A 22,469-nucleotide genomic window follows, 5' to 3' on the forward strand; every position below is an offset into this window, starting at 1 on the left:
TCATTTCAGTCTGAAAATATTCAGTGGAAGAATACACTTACATTTCTAAAACATACTTCCAAAATCAGTTATTTTCCTAATGAGAGAAAGCAAGCTTTTGGTAAATAATTGTTTTTAGCATCAGTGACCTATATCAAGGCCAAATGTGCTTAATTAGCTATACTAAGTGGCATATAGACATGAATGGTTATAAAGACAAATTGGGCTCAGAGATCAACAAATTAGGGGCATTGGGAATTCAGATCACAAAATTAATGACAGTAGGCATAATTTCACTTAATGTTTAAGAAACAGCACTAACTGTAGTTCCAATGCTACCTTCCTTAGGATGATTCTCAATTCCATTAGATCTCCCTGTCATTTAATCTCTAGTCCTCTATTTACAAACACTTACTGGAAATTTTACCTGAATTTTCTAATATTTTCTCATTCAAAGGAACCATTTCTCTTTCCCTCAAAAACTGGTTCCCTATGCCAGACAGCAAAAACAATTTTCCCAGTTTTCAAACTCTTAATCTTCCAATTAACCCCCACCAGTCATTAAATCTTTCTTTTGACCTGTTTCAGTATCACTCCTTCATTCTCATTCCTACTTAGGTTAGAGTCTTATAATTTCAGGGCCAGATTTATGGACAGTTTCCTGACTGTTTTCCCTGCTACTAATTTTTCCCTTCTTCAATCTCTCTTTTCAGTCTCCTGTCAGGTTAATTTTTCTATATCATCACATTCATTTTGCTTACTATTACTTTCAGGATAAAGCATAAAGTTTTTAAGCCTAGCATTTAAGGCAGTACCCTGCAACATTCTAGCCATTATGTCTGTTCAGTCTATCCCTCAATTATCTAAAACCCAATTTGAGTTCTCAAGAAGGATTCCTCCCATTGTTCCTCTGAACTAAGCATTTGTTTAAATAACAGTCAAATCAGGATTTCTTCCATATAGTTTCTCATAAATTACTATAGGTGTGTTGATGTTGCCTTCTCAGCACAAAAAGCTCCCTAAGGCAAGGAACCAAGTCATACACATTTTTTGTTGTTATTAATCGACCTCACTCAATATTAAGTCTAAAGCAGATGTTAACAAATATTTGTTGACTAAACTGATCAGACACTCACTAAATGCCTTTACATATGCAGCCACAATAGATGATATTATTTAAAGCAGCTGAATTTAAATTCTCTTCCAGGAACTAAACAATGTGAAAAAGATGTGATTGTTGACTGCAGAGTTTATAATTTATGAGGAGAGACAGACTGAGACAGACTTACAACCAACTTTAGTAAAACATAGTAATTACTTCATCACTAAGATAAAACTAATGACATATAATAAAAGTTTTGTTAAATACAACTAATTCTGGTAGGCAAGAGAGAATAGGATTGTTAGCTTATGGAAGGGTTTCATATATGATGACATATTAATTCAAGTTGGACCTAGAAGGATGATCATGTAGAAAAGGAGGCAAAAGGAAAATTTACGTAGAAGGAGCAGCATATGTAAACTAACAGAAGGATGAAAGCAAACACGTTTTAACACACTTGGTTATAGCCATAATGGAGGATCTGGCTGGGGATGAGAGAGAAGGGAGTGAATAGTAGTAAGGAGATGAAGCTGGAAAGACGGGCTAAAATTAAAATGTGAAGAACCTTGACTGTTATGTTTAATGTATTGCTTTTGAAAACAGAACAATACAGGGCACCTGTATTGTGGCTCAGTCAGTTAAGTGACAGACTCCTGATTTCAGCTCAGTTTATGATCTTGGTCCTGGGGTATACCCTAGGGGAGTATACTGCCTGATGGGGAGTCTGCTCCTCTCCCTCTGTCCCTCACCCCCCCCTTGCTTTATTTCCCTCTCAAATAAATAATCTTTTAAAAAAGATTATAAACAGGGAACAACAGACCTTTTAGAAGACCGATATGATGCAACCTATTTTCTAAAAAGTTATTCTGGTAATATCTGTAAAACACAGTGAAATAGGAAGAGATACAAGAGCTAGAAAGACAAATTAAAAGAGTCTATTTAATACAAGTGAACAAGGATGAAAGCCTAAAATAAGCGACAGAGAATGGGGGTACCTAGGGAAATAGGGTCAAGCAACACTTGACTTGAAGCACATTAGCACACTACAGGAATTTAACGAAGAAAAATATATGAGAAAAAGTAATGCCCATCACCACAAAAGTCCCTTTGCATATTATCTGAATGTCTTTCCAAGAAAGCTTTTATTTTTATATTTAAGAGCTTTTATTATACTTGAATAATCTGTAATCATTAATAAATATATTTAGAAGAATCAAAAAAATATATAAAATGTTTAGCAATCCAAAGAACCTAATTTAAAAGCACATGAAATCTTTCAAAATTCTGTATAACACTGGAACATGATAGGCTAATAGTTTCAGCTTTACCAAATTACTCAAAACCACAAATATTCAGATAAAGAACAAAGAGGTAGGTGTGAATATTCACTTAAGATTTATATGACAAAACCAATGAATTTATTTATTTATTTATTTATTTATTTATTTATTTTTAAGATTTTTATTTATTTATTCATGAGAGACACACAGAGAGAGGCGGAGACATAGGCAGAGAGAGAAGCAGGCTCCTTGCAGGGAGCCTGATGTGGGACTCGATCCCTAGATTCAGATCATGGCCTGAGCCGAAGGCAGACGCTCAAATGCTGAGCCACTCAGGTGTCCCCAAACCACTGAATTTTTAAACTTTGATATACACCTTAAAAGAATAGTATGCATATAATTCTAATAATCATATGCTATGTATTCTTAATAACTAAAAGTTTCATGTTTCCAAAAAGTAGAAATACAGACTTGTATCATATCAGTCAGAATGTCCAATAAACCTCCAGTCAGCCCTATTAATGTGGTTACATGGACTACCTGGAGATGGATGTTGTCAATAAAGGAGGATATTATTTTTAAAAACCATATATATATATATGTAGGTATACACACACACACACACACACACACACATACACACACACAGAGATTACATCTCCTCCAACGTCTGGACTACATATTCTTCTAGCTTGAATTCTGACTACAGCATCCTGCTGAAGAAAAACTCTGTTGCCTGAGTACGTGACAGGGCACAGATGGACAGAGGTGGACACTGGGCTACACTGGGCTAGCCGATAACCAATGAAATGGCCTAAAGGTAATACTCTGCCCAACAGGGGCCAAATCAACAGAATGAATCCCTCTAGGTTATAGACTCAAAAATGAGAGACCTAATCAATTAGGAATGAATGGAGAATGGAGCAGGTGAGAAAGGGAAGTAGATGACATGAGATGAAATCTAGATAAAGTATGATAGACAGATGAAGAATATGGCTGCTTGCTTGAGTGGCTTGGAAGTCTGAATTTTGTATTTCATTTCCAGTTCCAGAAAGTGTTTATTTTTACGTAAATTCCCTTTTCCTGAAGTGAGAAGGTAGGTTATCTCATCCCTAACAACTTAAGTAGCTCAACAGTAATGATCAAATTAATTTTAATTTACTTTCTAGTATACTAGGAAGCAATATCAGCAAGTATCATTATTTCTCTTTGACTAAAACTTTTAGAAGATAAAATACTCCCCTGGTATTTTATTTTTAGTGTAACCTACTTTTACTGCTTGCCAAAATTAAGCCCTGGCAATTTGCACCTGTTATTATTTTAGCATTCCTATACTCCCAAGCCCTTTTCAAAAAACAAATTAAAAAAAGCCTTTCAAAAGTTACTGAATCAAGGCACATTCATTTCACTTGTTGGTAAATACTTTTCAACTGTATATCACACTTTCAGGTTATGTAAGTCACCATGAAGGTGCTCACCAGTTCTAAAACCTGCTGGGTAACCAAGTTATTAGGTCTGTACCTTCACCTCCCAGAACCAGAGCATCTAAGATACAGCTGGGGTAAGAACTCCACTGCTGGCTGCCACAGCTGAAATATCACTAGCAAATAACTGTCCCTAGTTCGACTTGAAGGCACAACATGGTCGTGGTGTTTCTTCTTTCCCTATGGATCATTTTTCAAACACAAAGATTTTTTGTATTTCTTATGAATTTTTACTGCGAGGAACAACAGAGAAATCACTAAAAGACAAAAAGACTATATCTAGAAATATAGTACTAAAGTAAAAGAAAAACCTTAAAAGGTAAATATTCTTAGATTTCATTTCAGATATGTGTTTTTTTTTTTTTTTTCTGCTCTTTCCCCCGCTCCTGCTCTCCTTAAATCATGCCTCTAGATTTCTTGGACGGAAGTGGAGTGGGGAAAATGGAGAGAGAACAATCCACAAACCATTAATACACCAGCCACTGTACTAAGTCCATTTTACACATTTTTATTTAATCCTAAGACCTCTATAGGTAGGTACTTCTATTGGTTTGCAGAAGTGGAAACCAAAGCTCAGAAAGTTAAAGTAACTTGTACACAGTAAGGAAGATGTACAAAAGAATTCAAACCCCAAAGACAGTCTAAATACTGCTTCTTCCCTGGTGGTATGCTTTCCATTAGGACTAAAAATGTATTGTCTTTAGTTCTTCTGTAGCCATTCTCACTAATATTTTCCTTTATTCTACTGTGTTAAATCTGCAAGTTCCTGGCCACACCAATCAGACAAACCATGGGAAAGTTTCTATACAAGTGTAAGAATTGGTAAGAACTGCATAGTGCCTTTAGAAAATCTGAATGTGAATGCTTTCTCCAGTTGCCCCAACTATTTGTCATCTTATACAAGTCTTCACTCATTTAAGTTACCTGTTCAGCATTAAAAACAAATCATTTTAAATTGTACCTTTCTCCTACCACCAACTATGAGATTTAGATTAAGGGTAATTTAATTTTGCAAACTAGATCGGGCAAAAATGGTCTAATTCTCTCCATGGTCTTCCTGCTTTTCCATAAGGTTAGTCAAAGGGCATTTTATCATGTCCCTCCAATTGTGTTTCACAGCTACAATAAACTTACATATATTGAACAAATTAATAATCTTTGATAGTTCATAAAAATAATTAAAAAATTTCTCACCTAGCCCCAGACCCACAAATTCATCAGGAGCCTGATCTTTTGTTCCAGTAAGAGATCCTTCTCTGCCTCGTACTGTTCCAGAAATGTATCGAGGTTTCACTCCAGTTCCTATAAGTTGTGCAAGCTCCAACTGACTGATGCACTTCAGAATCTTCATTATTAAAAAAACAACAACAAAAAAATTAAATTCCATGTTAAAAATGTTTACAACAATACTTTAGTGTATGCAGCCAGGATTTAAATACAGGCTACATTATACATTATAAAAAGCTAAATAAATGTATCCTGAATGTACGAAGTTAATTTTTCTCCAAACACTTAAGCATGTCAGTGGTAGAATATTTAGCATTAAATCATTTTATAAACCAAATTACAGAGTTGTAAATAAAGAGCTTATACCTCATGCCATGAATTTCCTAAATAATTTCCATCTGTATGAGCCACTGTGATAAGTGTTTTTATTGTGTCAATGTTCTTTTGTTTCATTTCAGTAATACCAGAACTCACTGTAAGTAAGGTAAATCTTGCTAGTGCCTGGACATACGCATCTCTTTCCAGCTATAAAAAAGAGAAAAGTACACTTACATTGTTATAAACATAATAGAGTGATCTCTAATTCCCTAACAAACTTTTTACTTGTTAAGTAAGTTTTTGACTGACAAATTACATACCTCAAACTAGAGTGTTTTTATTTATTTTAAGATTATAAACGAAGTAGAAAAGGATGAATTTCTAAAATTTAAGGCAATGGAGATGTCAAATCAAGATGAGATTTTAGTGACAACAAATGAACTCATATAATAAAAAACATTTCTGGAGTGCTTATGTTTCAAGTACTGTGTAGACCAGCAGAAACCTGATTTGTAAATTTGTTCATTTTTTTCTCTACAGCTAGGCTGTGCTTTTTAAGCCATAACATTCATAAACAAATGTGAAATGGGTTTTTCTTTTTAAAGCAAGCTTTTGCTAAAATTTATTATCAAAATATTTAAGTTACTAGAAGGGCTTTGTCTTCATGAAAAGTAAGTACTAGATACTTAGTTCTCTTCAAGATGACTTTCCCTAGGTTTAAGTGAAGTTATAAAGTAATCTATATAAGCACATAAGTAGGAAAAATATGATCCAGTAAGTATGAACATGCAACATATTTAAGTAAGATATTCAAATTAACATAGAAATTCAGAGTCTTAGAAACTCTGGATATAGCTAATATTTTATAGAGAAAAAAATTGCAAACCAAATTATTATGATGAATTCCAGATGTATCAATATAGAGCTACCCCTTCTGTCACAGCTTCAGGAAATTTAAACATTAGATTCATTTAAATTCCATTATAAACTTGAGATTAGGTTTTTAGTAAGTCAAACACAAAAAATATTTTTAATTATAGTAATGACCTAAGTAATTTACGTTTTCCAGACTGGCTACAAAGGCAAAATTCTTTGTTACCTGAATGCTGAAAATGCATGCAATTCTGATTGCACATCTTATACCTTCCAGGCAAAGAGAGGCTACTTCAGTATCATCACAATCTTGCAGGCCCACACTAAATGCAGCCAGAAAAGGTGTCCAAGCCAACTAGAAAAATTAAAAATTTAAACTATATAGTGAACATCAAGTGATATTTAATTTTATGATAGCAATATATTAATATTTATCAAAAGCTTCAGATAATAAATGATTTGAGGAAGTTCTTAAAGAAAAGCAATGAGTTTTTCTGGGGAAAAATTACATAATGTTGCCTGGGCTTAAATAAGTGGGACAGCAAAACTACAAATTCAGTAGAGGACATGAAGTATATTTTGAGCACAGCATCTATAAATTATTAACGTCAATAAGAAATGGGAACTGTTGATATTAGTCTTACCCCTAGTTTCAGATCTCATTTCTCTCTGTAAGCTTTGTCCCTTGCAGTATTTCACACTTTATTTCTAAGAAAATTCTTTTAGTCATTTTCTACTTGCAATAATTACATTATTCTTTTTCTTTACACTTGTTCCCTGGACACCATTTAGCCTTACATTTTTTTATAGTCAAATATTTTACACTGAAACATATCTCTGGTTTCTAGTTGGCCAATACTTAAAAATACAGTTCGATAAAATATTTCTTTGTTACAAGCTGCAAAAACCAACAAATACTATATTTACCAGTAGGCAGCAGTGAATACCTAGTAAAGTTAAACAAAAAGGGCTACTCTTGGACTACTGAAAATTTTAACATCAAAACATGTGCGTACATTGTTGTGTGCCTTTGTGACTTTGAATTGACTAATGCGAGTATTTGTTGCTTTTAATTAAGTTCTAATGAAGCAAAACTCTGTACCTAGATAACTACAGAGATGAAAAAGATTTATACCTGTGTGCTGTAAAAATGACACCTGGAATTTTAAAAAGATCTAAAAAGCTTTTAAGATTATTAGAAAAACATTACCCAAAGGATTACCCAAAGTTTTGTTTGTAACATCAGAAAGTTTAGAAGTTAAAGTATATAATTTCTAAACGAAGGAACATAAGCCACAGTACCTAATTTCTAGTCCTAGGTTTGCTGCTTATTTAATCTCTCTGAACCTCATTTTCTTCCTCCTTAAAACATGGACTGCCACTATAGACAGATGCTCTGGGAAGCATACGAAGTGGAGTACTTTTAAAATATGAAGTACCACATGGAAGTAATAAATCACATGTTCTATTGTAAGTAAGGAAACAATACAACTATTCAAAAACCTGTGCAATATTTTATACAAGACTAAGTATAAATGGTCCTTAAGCCAGTGAAAAATATGTTTAACTCCATTAGGAATTAAAAGACAATGATTTTTCCTATCAAACTATACCTAAATAATATCCAGGGGTCAGTGAAATTATCTGTTCATAAATGTATAATGTAAAATACAATTTAGCAATATTTAAAAAGATTCTTAATAATATTTGTATACCTTAATATTATATCACATCCTAGAAATCTCTCATTCTGCTAGTCAATGCTTGTTTATTGAGCACTTACTACAAAGCCAAGAATGAATGGTGCTAGACATTGGGAAAAAATGAACAGAGCAGACACAGTCCCTTGCCTCATGGAACTTAAAGTCTAGTAAAGAGACAGACATTAAATTTTAAAATAAGTAAATGTATAAACACAAACTGTTATAAATACAATGAAGGATAAGCATAGCACATTATGAAAAGGGACCAAAGATGGATGGTGGGGGTAGGGCAGAACTGTCTGAGAAGGTAACATTTAAGGTGAAAACTATTTGGGCAAAGAAGCAAAGAGCATTCTAGACAAAAGACACAGCTTATAAGAATACTCTGAAGAGAAAATAATTTAGGACATTCTAGAAACTGAATTGCTAGCGTGTGACTACAGTAAAGTTAGAAGAAACCTAGCAATGAGGCTGGAAAGGCAGGTGGAGCCAGATCATGCAAGGCTGTAGATGTTGCAGGTGTGTTAGTTTAGGAAGAAGGCAACATTTCATTTTGTATTTTAAAATGATCAGTCTAGCTTCTGTAAATGGATAAGAGGAGCACAAAAATAGACCTACAGATACCAGTTGGGACACTATAATAATAAGGATGAGAAATGAGGATGTGTGGAGAGGCTAATGGAAGTAGAAACCGTGATAAGAGGAGAGATTCTTAATTCTAGCTTAGAAGATGTTTAAGTAAACTAGATCTAGAGAATAATCAAAAATATTTATGAAGAATTTAATGATACAAGAAAATACTTATATAATAAATACCAAGATACAAAATTCTATGTATAGTACAGTCACAATTATTCAATTAAGACTTAAAAAGTAGTATATAATATAAACATTAACAGAAGTTTTTTCTGAGTGATAGAATTATGATTGGCTCCCTCTTCTGTTTTTGTTTTTTTTAAAGATTTTATGTATTTGACAGAGAGAGAGAGGAGGGAGTGTGAGGTAGAGAGAGGAGGGAGTGTGAGGTAGAGGGAGAAGCAGATTCCACTGAGCAGGGAGCCTAATGCGAGCTTGATCCCAGGACCCAGGGATCATGACTGAGCTGAAGTCAAACGCTTAAACGATTGAGCCACCCAGGAGAACCCCTTCTTCTGTTTTTTTTTTTTTTTCATTCTCTACCTCCTCCAACCAAAAACATTTGAGAAGAAAATCAAGAGTGTAAGACTATTCAAAATAAACCAAAAAGCTGCTTTATAAAATGTTTTGTAATAGAGAAAGTGTTTCTTGTATTTTTATATCACTTTATTATTTCAAAGATAAGGCTGGTTCTACTCCTCCCCTACACCTCTCTCCCTCATCCTACAATTCTTCCACTTTTAGAAATAATGTTACCCCTCACAGACATTAGACGTAGAACTATAAAAATTTAGAGCTAAAAGAAAACAGGTATGTTGTAGTCATCTTTTACTGCCCATGCATAGGTGTACTTAATATATGAATGAAAACTCTAATTACAATCTTTAGCCCCATAGACCATCTTACCACACTGTCTCACAAACTGGAATGTACTTTACTCCTTTTCCCTTTTCACACTTGACCAGACTCTCCTCTATTTCCCTGTAATTCTGATCAATTCACTGCTTACTTACTCTCAAATTTTTGAGAAAGGATAGGAAAAAAGAACAGGAGCAACGAAGGAACAAGCACTCAAATTTCAAAGAACCAGTAAATAGCATTCTTACTAGATGAACCTATAAACATAAACACTGCTTGCTTTTTGTTCTTTGCTCTCCTCTCTGGGTACCAGGTATATTCAGAACCCTCATGTGAGTTCCTAGGCCAGAAGTTCAAGATCACTTTGAAATTTGAGGTAACTCCAAAGGTTTGAACAGAACTCATGTGGAGAAAACCAGGCCAAGAATTAATGATCATTCTCTGAAATCTTTCCATCCTTTTCTTAAGATCATATACTTATCGCCAATATGTATAAGTTTTCACATTCTCTTAAAGAAAACATTTATATCTGCTATATTCTAAATAACATTGCTTTTGCATACAGGTCTATATTAATGGGCTGTAATCACTGTATTTCCTTAACCTAAAAACATGCTGAAGAAAATTATATATAAACGTATACCATAACCAAAAGTTATCAGGAATTCTTACCTTAAACATGGGTCTCACATGCTCCAAATGTGTTGCACTTGTAAAAGGTGCCTGAACATGGCTCACAGCCTCCATGAGAGCTTTTGCTGTCTTGGCCATTTGTTCCATTTCTAAGTTATAGAGAAGCCTTCTTTGTTTTTCACTGGCTACATCTGAAATAACAAACACTATCAGTATTTAAAATATAAAGCATGTTAAGTGCTTTTTTACTATAAAATAAATACCATCAATTAATACTAATTAGATATAGTCTTAAAAAGTCAGACACAAAAGATCACACAAGGTATGACTCCATTTATATAAAATATCCAGAGTAGGTAAATCCATTAAAAGAGCAGACTGGTGTTAGCCAGAGGCTGCGAAGAGGGAGGGAATGTTAGATTTAATGGTACAAGGTTTTATTTTGGGTGATGAAAATGTTTTGGAACTACAAAGGTGGTGGTTGCACAACAATGTGAATGTACTAAATACTACTCAACTGTTCAAAATGTTTAATTTTATGTTATATGAATTATACCTCAAAAATGGGAGAAAAAAATCCTGAACTAAGGGATAAGTGGAAAACCTATAAGAAGGGAAGAGAGTGGGTATAAATCTGCCACAGTGAAACTACTAGGGAAACAACCCAAACATGGGATAGGAGAATAGGGAGAGAAAGATAAAAGGCAAGGGCATCCTTGGATGACACAGGCTTGAATGACAATTTCTGAGTTAAAAAGAAAAGAGTGGCCCTAACATTCCAGAATGAAATTAGTATTTCAGTACACCCACATCCTTTCCATATCCTGCTTCTCATTTTTTTTAAAGATTTTATTTATTCATAGAGACAGAGACAGAGACAAGAGAGAGAGAGAGAGAGAGAGAGAGAGAGGCAGAGACACAGGCAGAGGGAGAAGCAGGCTCCATGCAGGGAGCCTGACGTGGGACTCGATCCCAGGTCTCCAGGATCATGCCCTGGACTGAAAGGCGGCACTAAATCGCTGAGTCACCCAGGCTGCCCGCTGCTTCTCATTGATACTCTACCATCATGTATAAAATAGGCCGGAGAAAGAAGGATAGAAGACGTTTTATTACAGGTTTGAAGAAGAAAACTGAACCAGAGAATTGGCATCTCCTTCGGTGTGAAGTCTTGAGCAGCATATTTAACAATATTATTAGGAGAAGAGATAAAAATAATACGATCGAGTAAGTTGCGGATTGCTACTGGACTGCAATATGATGAGCCAAGGATGCCTAGTCAAGATTTGGCTTTGCCACTCTTTGGGTTTTAGATAGAGATTTAACAGAAGTTTTTTACATTATACTCAGCTTATAGATTCTAAGTTTCCTAACCTCTTTGGACTTCAGTTTCCTCACTGATAAAATGAGGGGAGCACTAAAATTCCTTAGAATCATCTCTACATTATTCCATAAGATAAGGCCATTCATGCTTTACTATTTCTTCTAACACCTACCTAGCCCTTGACTCTCATAATTCTTCATCAACTTCTGGAAATACACATATCACATGGGTTTTTGTTCCTCTCCTGTCGACAGAATTGTGCTACTGCAATGTGTTCTGTGAGATAAAGCTTGAGATTTCATTCCCAAGTGGAGTGCTCAGAAAGGCAAGAGTGTTCTTTCCGTATTACTGCTATACTCCTGAGCCACTACCCTCATCTTATTTTTTATAGTCAGATTTTAGCTCTGATTTAATTACCACTGTCCACATGCACAGAATGTCTAGAATGAAGCCACCTACAGTTGGCTTCTCATGCTGATTAGATCTAGGACCTCTGTAACAATATAATGTGTGGCACATCTGAAGGAGTGATTTCCAACTCCACAAGCTCCCTCACAGTTCTAAACTTCCCCATCTCCCTGAATCATTCCGACTTCCAGCTTGTGTTTATGTGTAACAATAGATGGATAGAATTGTGTTACTTGTATAGATAATGAGGTGGCAGAAAAAGACAGAATTAAAGTCTACTGAGGCTGCATAAGCAGTCTTGCTAACCTCCAAATCCATGCTGAGATTTGCTGAAAAACTGACAAGTATATATTAAATGCACACTAATCCATGCATGTTATGTAGCATTTTCCGTTGATCACTGGTCAGTGCTATTTTTACTCAGAATGTGGAAAAAAATATAATCAGATCAGCAAACTGTATAATACTTCTCATTAAAATAGTAACTGATTTTCTTTAAATCAAGTAAAAAACTCTTAGGAAACCATAATTTTCCTCCTGAACAATCAGAATTCAATTGATTTGGATACTTACTTTGCTTACTTGATTTTGTAGGGATTGTGAGTTCTTTTGTTTCTTTCAGTGATATCTTTTTTCCAGCTATTTCATTATAGATGGCTGATAAATACTCTTCAGGAAGGTCTTTACTGTCATTGATACCTCTATTCATCTTAATGTACTGCTCCTTTGTCATTTTATTTTTAACCTAAAAATGAAAAACCATTATAATTCCTAAAACTTACTTTAAAAATACTATTTTATGAATACTCTTTTAAAAAAGGGAATTTATAAATACTTTGAGGACAGGAAAGGGAAAATATTTAACAAAATATGTATTAAAATGAAAACAGTCACAGAAAAAAAGGCAATATAGAAAAGACCTATCCTGGCATATGCTAATTCATCTTCTCTGATGGGCACATAAGTAATTTATAGTAAGAAACCGGGAAATCAAATAATGAAATTATTTGTTTTTGCCCAAGGTTTCAGAGCTCTAGCTAGAGTCTTTAAAAAGGACCATGACAAGTATTAAAAACAGATGGTATCAAAAAGATTCAAATCTTAGTTTGGGAAAACATAAATATGTTATACTGACTTAAAAGCTAATTTTATATTAACACTGGCTGCACAGTAACAGCTGAATTCATTTAAAATCAGGTAACAATCTTTCTGACTGACTCATCATGGCAAATGAAGGTTAGGTGGTCCAGGTGAAGTATCCTTTGAATATTGTCTTGTTAAGAGCACCCTGAACAGGAATGTCCTATAGCATACCTTGATCAATCTGTAGAGTATAAGTTTGTAGTTTATAGGATGTAGCCCTGTCACCAAACTTGAGAACTAGCACAGCCAAAATATTTTTATCTCCAAAAACCCAGATGGACAAAATCCAGGAGATCTTATGACATCTCTGAAGATACAGGCATACCTCGGAGAAACTGTTTGGGTCCAGACTACCACAATAAAGTGAGTATTGCAATGCAGTGAGTCAAATGAATTTTGTTTCCTAGTGCATATAAAAGTTATATTTATACTATACTATAGCCCATTAAGCATGCAATAGCATTACGTCTAAAAAAAAAAAAAAAACCCAATGTGCATACCTTAATTCAAAAATATTTTACTGATAAAAAATACTAATCATCATCTGAGTTTTCAACGAGTCCTAATCACTGATCACAGATCACCCTAACAGATGCAATAGTAATGAAGAAGTTTGATATATTGTGAGAATCACCAAAATGTGACAGAGACCTGAAATGAGCAAATGCTGTTGGAAAAATGGTGATGACAGACTTGCTTGATGCAGAGTTGCCATAGACCTTCAATTTTAAAAAAAACAATTATCTGCAAAGTGAGCTGGCCATAGTGGGTAACTGTAGAAGTTGGGTCATGGGCACAGAAAGGATTCCCACACTAACCACCCTATTGTTTAAGTTTCAAATGTTTAAAAGAAAAAATAAAGTTCATATATAGCATTTTTCCATGTTGTAATAAGTATAGGCAGAAGAACTATATACATATTCTTAAAATTTATCTTAAGCTTTATCCAGCTATCAATCATGAAACAAATACAGACTTATTTTATAGATATCTGAAAGTCTAATTAGAATTATTACCAGAAATTGCATTTTTTAAATTATTTATTTATTTAGGGGTACCTGTGTGTCTTAGTCAGTTAAGCCTCTGCCTTCGGCTCAGGTCATGATCCTAGGGTTCTGGGATCCAGCCCCACTGCGGGCTCCCTGCTCAGTGGGGAGTCTGCTTCTCGCTCTGCCCCTCCCCCTGTTTATGCTCTCATGCACTCTCTCTTGCTCTCTCAAAATTAAAAAAAAAAAAAAAAAAAAAAAGATTTATTTTGACAGAGCGAGAGAGAGAAAAGAGAGAGACTGAGCTGGGGGAAGGGCAGAGAAAGAGAAAGAATCTCAGCAGGCTCCCTGCTGAGTGTGGAGCCTAACACAAGGCTCCATCCCCCAACCCTGAGATCAGGGTTGACCCTGAGTCAGACACTCAATCAACTGAGCCACCTCAAGTGGCCCCAGAAACCACATTTGTAAAATGAATACTACACCAAATTAAATATCTCAATTTGGTGACTGGTTTCACTAAATAAGATTAAAATTTTAACGACTGCTTACTGAATTCAAATAACTTATTTAATCTGTACTATCTGTTATACATAGTACATACCTGTGGACTGTGAAGATCTGTGGTCAGCATGATAATTGAATAAGCCAAAACATAAGCAGTATCTGCACTAGCAAAAAGGGTTTGTCTGGAAAAATAAATGTATCATGTTATAAACTTTTATTGTTTCACAGCTGCATTTGAATGAAACATCTTGAAGCTCCATAATTTTCTCTTTCAGGATTTATGTATTAGCTTATACTACAGTTTTGTTTTGTTTTTTTAATGGAATTGTCTTATCACTTCTAGATCATAGACAATATAAGTTCTCTGGCGGCAGGAAATGATGAATCTTCTGATGCTCCCAAACATAGCTTCTTGGATATAGCTGGCAATCATAAATACTTGAATGTGAATCTTGCTTACCCTTGGTTGCATTCAAGGTATCTTGCAGCAAATTTTTCCATCAATCGATCAATTTTCTGAGCTTCCCCTGGAAGACGGAATCCTTCCAGAAACATACGAAGGGCTGAAACAAAGTCTTTTCCTGAAAAGTCATGTTGATCCACATATGCATACATGACTTCTTTGTTAAATTTATCATTATCTCCCAGGAACTCACCCACTTGAGTCTAAAGGACAAAAGATTAAAAAAAAACTGATATCCTAATGAAATGTTACACTTGCCACAGAGACATTTAAGCAGCAGAAAAATGTATAAGATTCACAGGTTTTGACTACAGGGTTAACTATATCAAACGTGAAGCTGAAAGTTAAACATACTAAATCTATTTATAAAAAAAAAGTCTTTTTGAGTTTAGAAAAATTAAAAGGCAAAATTAAGAAAAATTAGGTTATTCTTTAAGTTTTACATACTTAGAAGGGCATCTTAAAGGGGAAACAGTATGTATTATTAACTTAAAAAGGAATTTTATAGAGAAGGTTATAATGAAAAAATTAGTATTCTTACAGAGTCTAATCTTTCCTCTTGATGTAAGAATTGGGCAATATCTTCAGGTGTAGTGCCAAGCATCCCTTGTTCTTGGAGGTACTGTATTCCTCTCTTTGGTTTTTTATTAAACCTAGATGATATTAAAGTTAATAGAAACATTAGAAACAGAAAACTATTTGAAAAGAAGATCTTAAGCTATAATAAATTAATTTTCTAGTACCACTTAGAAAATAAGTTTATTTAACATAATCAGTGCATGAATATACAAAACTTATTACATTATGCAAAGTTTTATTTTTCTTTTCTCAGAAGTCTGAAGCAAAAGGCTATCTCTATCAATGATATGGATTATTTCACAGACTTTTGAGATAATGTCATATAATGGATAAGTTTTGAGTAAGGATATAAATACTATCTATCTCATGCCTTTAATATTTATATTCTCCTTAATGCTCAAGTAATCTTGGTTCATTCCATGTATACCCATGGATTAACTCTAAATTTCCTGCTTTTAAAGTAAAGAATTTAAATTCTGGAGACTGTTTTAACCATAATCTGACAGCACGATTTCCTTTATTAAAAAACATCCCTAGAAACCCAATGATTTCAAAGTCAAGTCAAAACTGACTAGACTGATACACAAAGTCTTTCTCAATACAGCTCCAGTTTATCCCCTCATCCTATTCTCATTCCCTAAGCAGAGTGCATTTCTGTAGTCTGCATGTCCTTTACCTGCTCCATTCATTGTGAAACTCCTTCATGCTTACAGATTCAGTTCAAAGGTCACCTCCTTGTTTCCACATCATTTAGTTTCTACTTTTATTTTACCACAAATTATTCTGGTCCCTCATCACCTGCCACCTGGGTAACAGTACTTAAATGGTCTTGCTATCTTTTGTTTTGCTGACATTCTAATCCATCCTTCAGGTTACTGGTCAAGTCATTGTTCCAAAACAAAAATCTGCTACTGCTGCTGCTGCTGCTTCTCTGACTAAAATCTTTCAATACATAGCAGGCCAAAGTGAAGAAGACAAGACAAAAACTTATTTACAAGGAGAATCTGGAATCTGGATCCAATTCAATGCTCTTGTTTCATCTCCTTCGAGTACCTGCCTCTGCCATGCTGCCCAACAGTCCTCAGACATTCCTCCCTCCTGTGCTACTGCACAGGTCATTCTTGTTGTCTGCAATGTCCTTACTTGTCCTGTCTGAATGATTCCTGTCAAGTCCTAATTCATACCATAAATTAAAATCAAACATTTTTCACTGAGATAAGCACAATCTCTGCTTTCTGAAGGCTTTCTCCCTAATAAAATAAACTTGATTTTTAAAAAAATTCTAATAGTAAAATACAGTAACTAATGAATGTATTGACAAGGTGAGATGGCATAGAAGAGGAAGTAACTAACACAGATGGTTGTGATATATTTCCTGGGGAAGGTGACTGTGAAATTGAGCTTTGAGGAATGACTACGTATTTCATAAAAAGAAAAAACATCTCAGAGAGCAACGGGTCATACTAACACATGGCAGCATAAAACAGCATGACATTATAACAAACAGCTTTGCATTGTTGGAAGGATGAAGTAAGCTAAAGAAGTGGCAGGTGATGTAGCTTAGAGTCCAGCATATCTATGTCATGAAGGGTACTGTATCCCATTATAAAAAAGTGTGACTTTATTCTTTAAAAGCAAAAAGGGAGAGAAACAGAAGCTGACTTTCATTCGAGAGAGCTCACTTTAGCTAAGTGTGAGAAAAGACTATAGAATAATTAAGACCAAAGAAAGACAGGCCAATTAAAAGATTATATGAGTCAAGGCAAGAAATGGTGATAGTTTGACTTACCTGTGGGAGGAGAGAAAAGATAAATAGCATTGATGTTTAGCAAGTACAATCAAGATTTAGTGACTTTTTAGTGATTTTTCAAGGGGGAAAATCTAGGTAACTCTCAGGATTCTAGCTTATAAATTTGGTAGCATGCTGGGGTTACTAGCCTAAATAAGAAATACAGAAACAGTAGTTTTCTGTTTGTCATTTCTTTCTTGGGTAGGAGTATTGGGGAGGCTGATTATGGAGAGAATAGAGACTGATAAATTTGGCTATGGACATACTGAGTGTGAGAAGCTAAGCCACAGACAACAGAGATGTCCAACGGGCAATTACTGACATGAGCCTGAACTTCAGTAGAGGTATTTATGTTAAAATAACACTTGGGGAGTGGTAGTAGCTGAAGTCATAAAAAAGACCACAATCACTCAGAAGAAATTACAAAGTAAGAAAAGAGTTGAAGGACAAAACTCTGGAAATGCTAAGCTATATGCAGGAGATAAATAGTCCATAACAAGACTGAGACGGCATGGTCAGAATGGTAGGAGAAATAAGACAGAGTGGTGCCAAAGTCATAAAAGAGTGTAATGAGAATACAGCAATGTGAAAGAATTCTCATGAAAGTATGAAGCGGAGAACAAGTCCAGGGGCTGAAAGGAGGACTACAGACTAAGGAAACCTCCACTTTGAAGTCCTATGACCACTCCATCTTACTCCCAAGTACTTCAAATAGAGTTATCATACCCTGGCACCACTTTGTATATGATTATGGACTAAATATACATAGTACTATTTTAGAAAAATATTTTTTGCCCATATTTACACTGTAATCTTAAATATAAGAAGCAATGCTTTCATGGTTCTTGCCACATAGTCCCAACCCAAATAGATGTTTGCTGAGTAACACTTGCAGAGAATTTCAATATAAAAGTCTGATTACACATATTAGATCCTCGAGTCCCTCAGAAGCCATGCTGTTTCATTCATCAAGTATCCCAAGGACCTTGCATAATGTCAGTATCAGATGGGACTTTGATAAATATTGACTAAAAAACTGGAATGAATGAACTATTAATGGCTATTTCCTGAGGCAATTTTGTGAGATTTTATAACTTTATGACAATAAACGTACATACATTTTTGTTGTTGTTTTTTGTTTTGTTTTTACATTAACAATAAAAAAATGGAACTTGATCATTCACCAAAAGGCACTGCTTAAAAGTCAGGAAGAAATGCTTTACAGTACAAGTAGCAAACCAAGTAAATATACAAGGGAGTTTTTAAGTTTATAGTAGCTAGATCCACAGAGAAATGTCAGCAACTTCATTTTTCCCTAGCTTCTCTTTGAAAGAGATGGGCAATTAGAGAAATAAAAGCAGCACGTTCTATTTAGATAGGAAATAATCCAGGAGCAGGCTGATGCCATACAACTTAGTGGGAAAACTGACTTCACAAGATCTGGGAATGGCAGAGTAGCCAAGTTGGAAAAGGAGGTTAGTACCTTATTAACACATAAAAATGAAATTCATAACAATAGATTAATAACAAGAGTCGCACATTTGTAACCCAACTGGAAAATATAAAACCTATAAAGCAACAATGTTAGCTAGCTATTAGAAGTTTCATACTGTAAATTTTTGACTTGTAATCTGCTTAGGAAATATAATGGGGGATTTTATAATTGAGCTACTAAATAAACAATACAAAACTACAGAGATGATATTCATCAACAGTATTTAAGATATGCTGCAAAATTAATTTAATGTACATTATAAGGGTCTATTTGGCTAGATTGCAATAAACAAGGAGAGCTGAATAAGGAACTACTAAGAAGTCTTCAATGCAGGAGAACTGCACCCAGTTTTACTCAATGAAAGGTGGTATGAGAAAGGAACAGAAATAACCTGAAGATGTAAAGAAATGCAGGGCAAGGGTAATACAGTACTAGTAGGAGGATATTCAATAACATTTCTCCTTAAAATTGGACACTCACAAATCTATTCCTTGTTCTATTATTTCTTTTTGTTGCTTTAGGACTTCAAATTGTTCTGGATTATCAGTGCCAGACATCTGTGTACTGTAGCTGCCTATTCCTGATGATGATGTTGACTCCAGGGAATTTAAACTTCCATATCTGTTTATTGTCTCAGGGTGTTTGATCTCACTTGTCTCTTGCTCTAAGGGTTTTTCCTGACCTGTAAGTAGAAAGACTGATACAGTAAATTAATCTTTCAAATAAAAAAATGTAAAAGGTAAAAAACAAAGAAAACAAAAACTCCAAACAATTGTCAAGACATTTCCATGTTTCTTAGATGAGTATGCAATACAAGCAAAATACTGAGTACCATCACAGACCATATACTTTGATATTAAAACATACTGAAATTAAAATGTGTATAATTTGCACCATTAAAAGTTCTTTTTGCAGTTGCAGTGCTAAGTATCCACTGGGTTTCTGCTCTCAGCTCATGCCTCATGAGAAATAACTTTCCCTCAAAAAATTCTTGACTGACAGAATACTATATGGTAGCCTTGTAGCTATGAGTTTTTCTCCTAGTAAGGGTAAATGTCAAACACAGGTGAACAAGTCAATCTTCTTAAAACATATTTGCTTGTGTAGATTTCTTCTATAATTACCTTTTCACAAAGCTGCATAAATATGTTAAAGCTTCACTTTAACATGATATTTAAATATTTCTAGGAAGATTTAGAAACAAAAAAGTTTGGATAACTAAGTCAGAAATTTGTAAGTTTAAAGCCATATTAACTCACACAGATTGTTTCTTTATCAGCTAGAGGAGGTCACAAAAATGGCCTAATGGCAACTGGAACTATCCTTTTCAAAATACCATGTACTTGAAATGACAAAGAATTTGTAACTCAAGATGTCACCTTACCAAGAGTTGTCTGAGAGTTGGGATTCACATACTGATCCTTACTCCACTCAACCATACACTTCAAAATTGACACTAAACATTCTAAACCTTTTTTCCTCAGGCTCAATTCCTACAAATTCATAAAAAGAATAAAAACAAAAAGATCTTTTAAGAAAACACATAGCTCTTCCTTGACCAAGTTTAAATTTGAAAATGCTTTTAAAGGTCTTACCTGAACATTACTCATACCAAGTTCTTGACTGCCCCGTCCTTGAGCAATTTTTGATAGATCATTTACTAGTCTTTCAAATATATTTGCTGCATTTAAATCACAGTCATAGTTTACATAAATATCCACTACACTCTGAGCATCTGTAATAATATAATAGATTACTTTTAACAAAAGGCATCAGTATATGAGCATATTTTGGCCTCTTAAGTATCTGTTAATAAAAAGAAATAATAAGGATAATTTCAAATACCTGCACAGATTCTTGTCAATGTCTGAATAACCATCCATTTGTGATCAAATGAGCTGGTAGAAGTTTCCAAAATGTAGAGGAAAATTTCTTTAAAGAACACCTGTGATGAGGGGGAAAACTTCTGTTTCAAATATTATTTATAATTCATATGTGATCACTTTTTAAATATTCCAAAGCTGTAGAGCAGAGATTATTAGGACCCAGGCTCCTCTGGAGTTCAACTCCTTTTGAGTTCCATCTCTGAAACGTAGGACTAAGTAACTTGGGTGTGTGACTTAAACTAGCCCTATGGTAGGAGTATTGTACTTCACATTGTTTTGTTTGCTATCACACAGCCACCACAAAGGAAATCTGCAAAGATGTGGAACTCCTCTGAGTAAGAATTTTGTGAACATATTTACAAAACCAATATAACTCATACTTCATTTTTCAATCCCCCCAAAAGAATAAATTTATTCATCAGTTATGTTTTTCAGACGTTATAACAGGTATCTAATTTTCCTAGATTTAAATGTACCTAATGCTCTAATCCACACAATAAAAATAATTTCTTACATTATGATATTTTTATAATTACTCATATACTGGAAATCTTTGTCTGAAAACAACAAACTATTTCTCACTATTCTTTACATCATATAATGTCAAAAGGAGTTAATCAACTTAATTAAATAAATTACAATTTAAGAGCAAGAAGGAATTTTTAGATTTAAATTTCTTTTGGAAAAGTGGCTAATTTAAGAAAGGATGACTGAAAAAGAAAACCAAAAGTCACACGTTAACATTTATAGAGCTTGCTTAAGTGGTCCAGAAACTCATACTGATAACATGAGGTAACATCTTCTCCCTCTTAACTGGGTGTGGTACCCTTAAAATGCACTTTTCTTTCACAAAATCCAACATATTTCTATTACTTCCTTAATGTCAGCAGAATTTCCTACAAGAGCTTAACTTGTGAAAAGGGTACGGACCAGGTCTTTCTTGCTAAGCACTGTATCTACATCGCATGGCATAGAGCAAGCATTCAGTAAATATTTATGATCACACTCCTAAACATTGCCCCAAAGCACCCCTGCAGCCAACAAAGAGGAATGCTATGACAATTTCTGAGGGAAAATTCAGAAGAATTACATTTGTTGAATACCTCACAAGACTGCTCAGTTTCAACATTTGATCAATTACATCACACTACATTCCTTTCAGTGACATCATTATTTTTGCAAACCTGGGTTTTAGTGAATGCTATAATAAAGAGCAGGCACTGCATGAAAGTCAATGAAGAACAGGAAATAAGAGTGGCAGTGTCCAAGTGGATTCCACAGTCTGAGGAGTTGGGCAGTGTCCAACAGGTACATACAATTTGGTAGTCAAGTAATTGTGACTACTTAAAAATAAAAACATCATTTAAAAAAATTTATCTTATTTTTCTTCAAATGGAGACTATATTGTTAAGACAAATACTTGTTAAGCTGTTTGGACCTAACTTTTAAAATGGAACTGTAAGGTATTTCTTTTAGGACAAGTACACTGTGAAAAGATTAGACACTCTAAAGGTACCATGAATGAAGAAGTAGGCCATCACTGGGACAAGCAAGCAGCAGTGGACATGACACTTGCTGAGGCCAGAAAGCATGGGTAGTTACAGTGCTCCCTTGCCCCTGGTTGAGGCTGGTGAGCACAAGTGGCTGTGGCATTCTCCTGCACTCAGCCTAAAGCCAGAGGACACACAGACAAGGCACTCTGTCATAGCACTGCTGAAACCCATGGGCACATGTAATCAAGACATTTTCCCACTGCCTTTCTGAAGTCTGAAGACAGCAAGGGTGCCCCTCCCCCTATCCTC

The 22,469-nt window shown here is 34.6% G+C and overlaps 2 protein-coding genes across 8 annotated transcripts in view; one reads left to right on the top strand and one right to left on the bottom strand.

Moving 5' to 3' along the window:
- The window catches only part of CSPP1 (centrosome and spindle pole associated protein 1), a 183,604-nt gene extending 166,077 nt beyond the window's left edge, over positions 1–17,527 (top strand). For 2 of the 4 annotated variants that reach the window (XR_005381062.1, XR_005381066.1), the window contains 2 exons: positions 13,241–13,328; positions 16,369–16,690. The gene's annotated coding sequence lies outside the window, so the exon portion shown is untranslated. Of the gene's footprint in view, positions 1–13,240; positions 13,329–16,368; positions 16,692–17,491 lie in introns of those variants that run through there. The other 2 variants (XR_005381064.1, XR_005381063.1) reach the window with 2 other exon arrangements.
- ARFGEF1 (ADP ribosylation factor guanine nucleotide exchange factor 1) overlaps positions 1–22,469 on the bottom strand; it is a 140,150-nt gene that overhangs the window by 32,592 nt on the left and 85,089 nt on the right. For 3 of the 4 annotated variants that reach the window (XM_038579444.1, XM_038579446.1, XM_038579447.1), the window contains 12 exons: positions 20,627–20,726; positions 20,377–20,516; positions 20,166–20,274; positions 19,262–19,478; positions 15,460–15,571; positions 14,916–15,121; positions 14,553–14,637; positions 12,396–12,567; positions 10,133–10,284; positions 6,490–6,618; positions 5,439–5,597; positions 5,040–5,190 (listed from right to left, as the gene is read on the bottom strand). In XM_038579444.1, coding sequence (XP_038435372.1) covers positions 5,040–5,190; positions 5,439–5,597; positions 6,490–6,618; positions 10,133–10,284; positions 12,396–12,567; positions 14,553–14,637; positions 14,916–15,121; positions 15,460–15,571; positions 19,262–19,478; positions 20,166–20,274; positions 20,377–20,516; positions 20,627–20,726 — 1,732 coding nt within the window. The remainder of the gene's footprint in view (positions 1–5,039; positions 5,191–5,438; positions 5,598–6,489; positions 6,619–10,132; positions 10,285–12,395; positions 12,568–14,552; positions 14,638–14,915; positions 15,122–15,459; positions 15,572–19,261; positions 19,479–20,165; positions 20,275–20,376; positions 20,517–20,626; positions 20,727–22,469) is intronic. The other variant, XM_038579445.1, reaches the window with a different exon arrangement.

The sequence above is a fragment of the Canis lupus genome, chromosome 29, assembly GCF_011100685.1.
Source record: "Canis lupus familiaris isolate Mischka breed German Shepherd chromosome 29, alternate assembly UU_Cfam_GSD_1.0, whole genome shotgun sequence".
Lineage (NCBI taxonomy): Eukaryota > Metazoa > Chordata > Mammalia > Carnivora > Canidae > Canis > Canis lupus.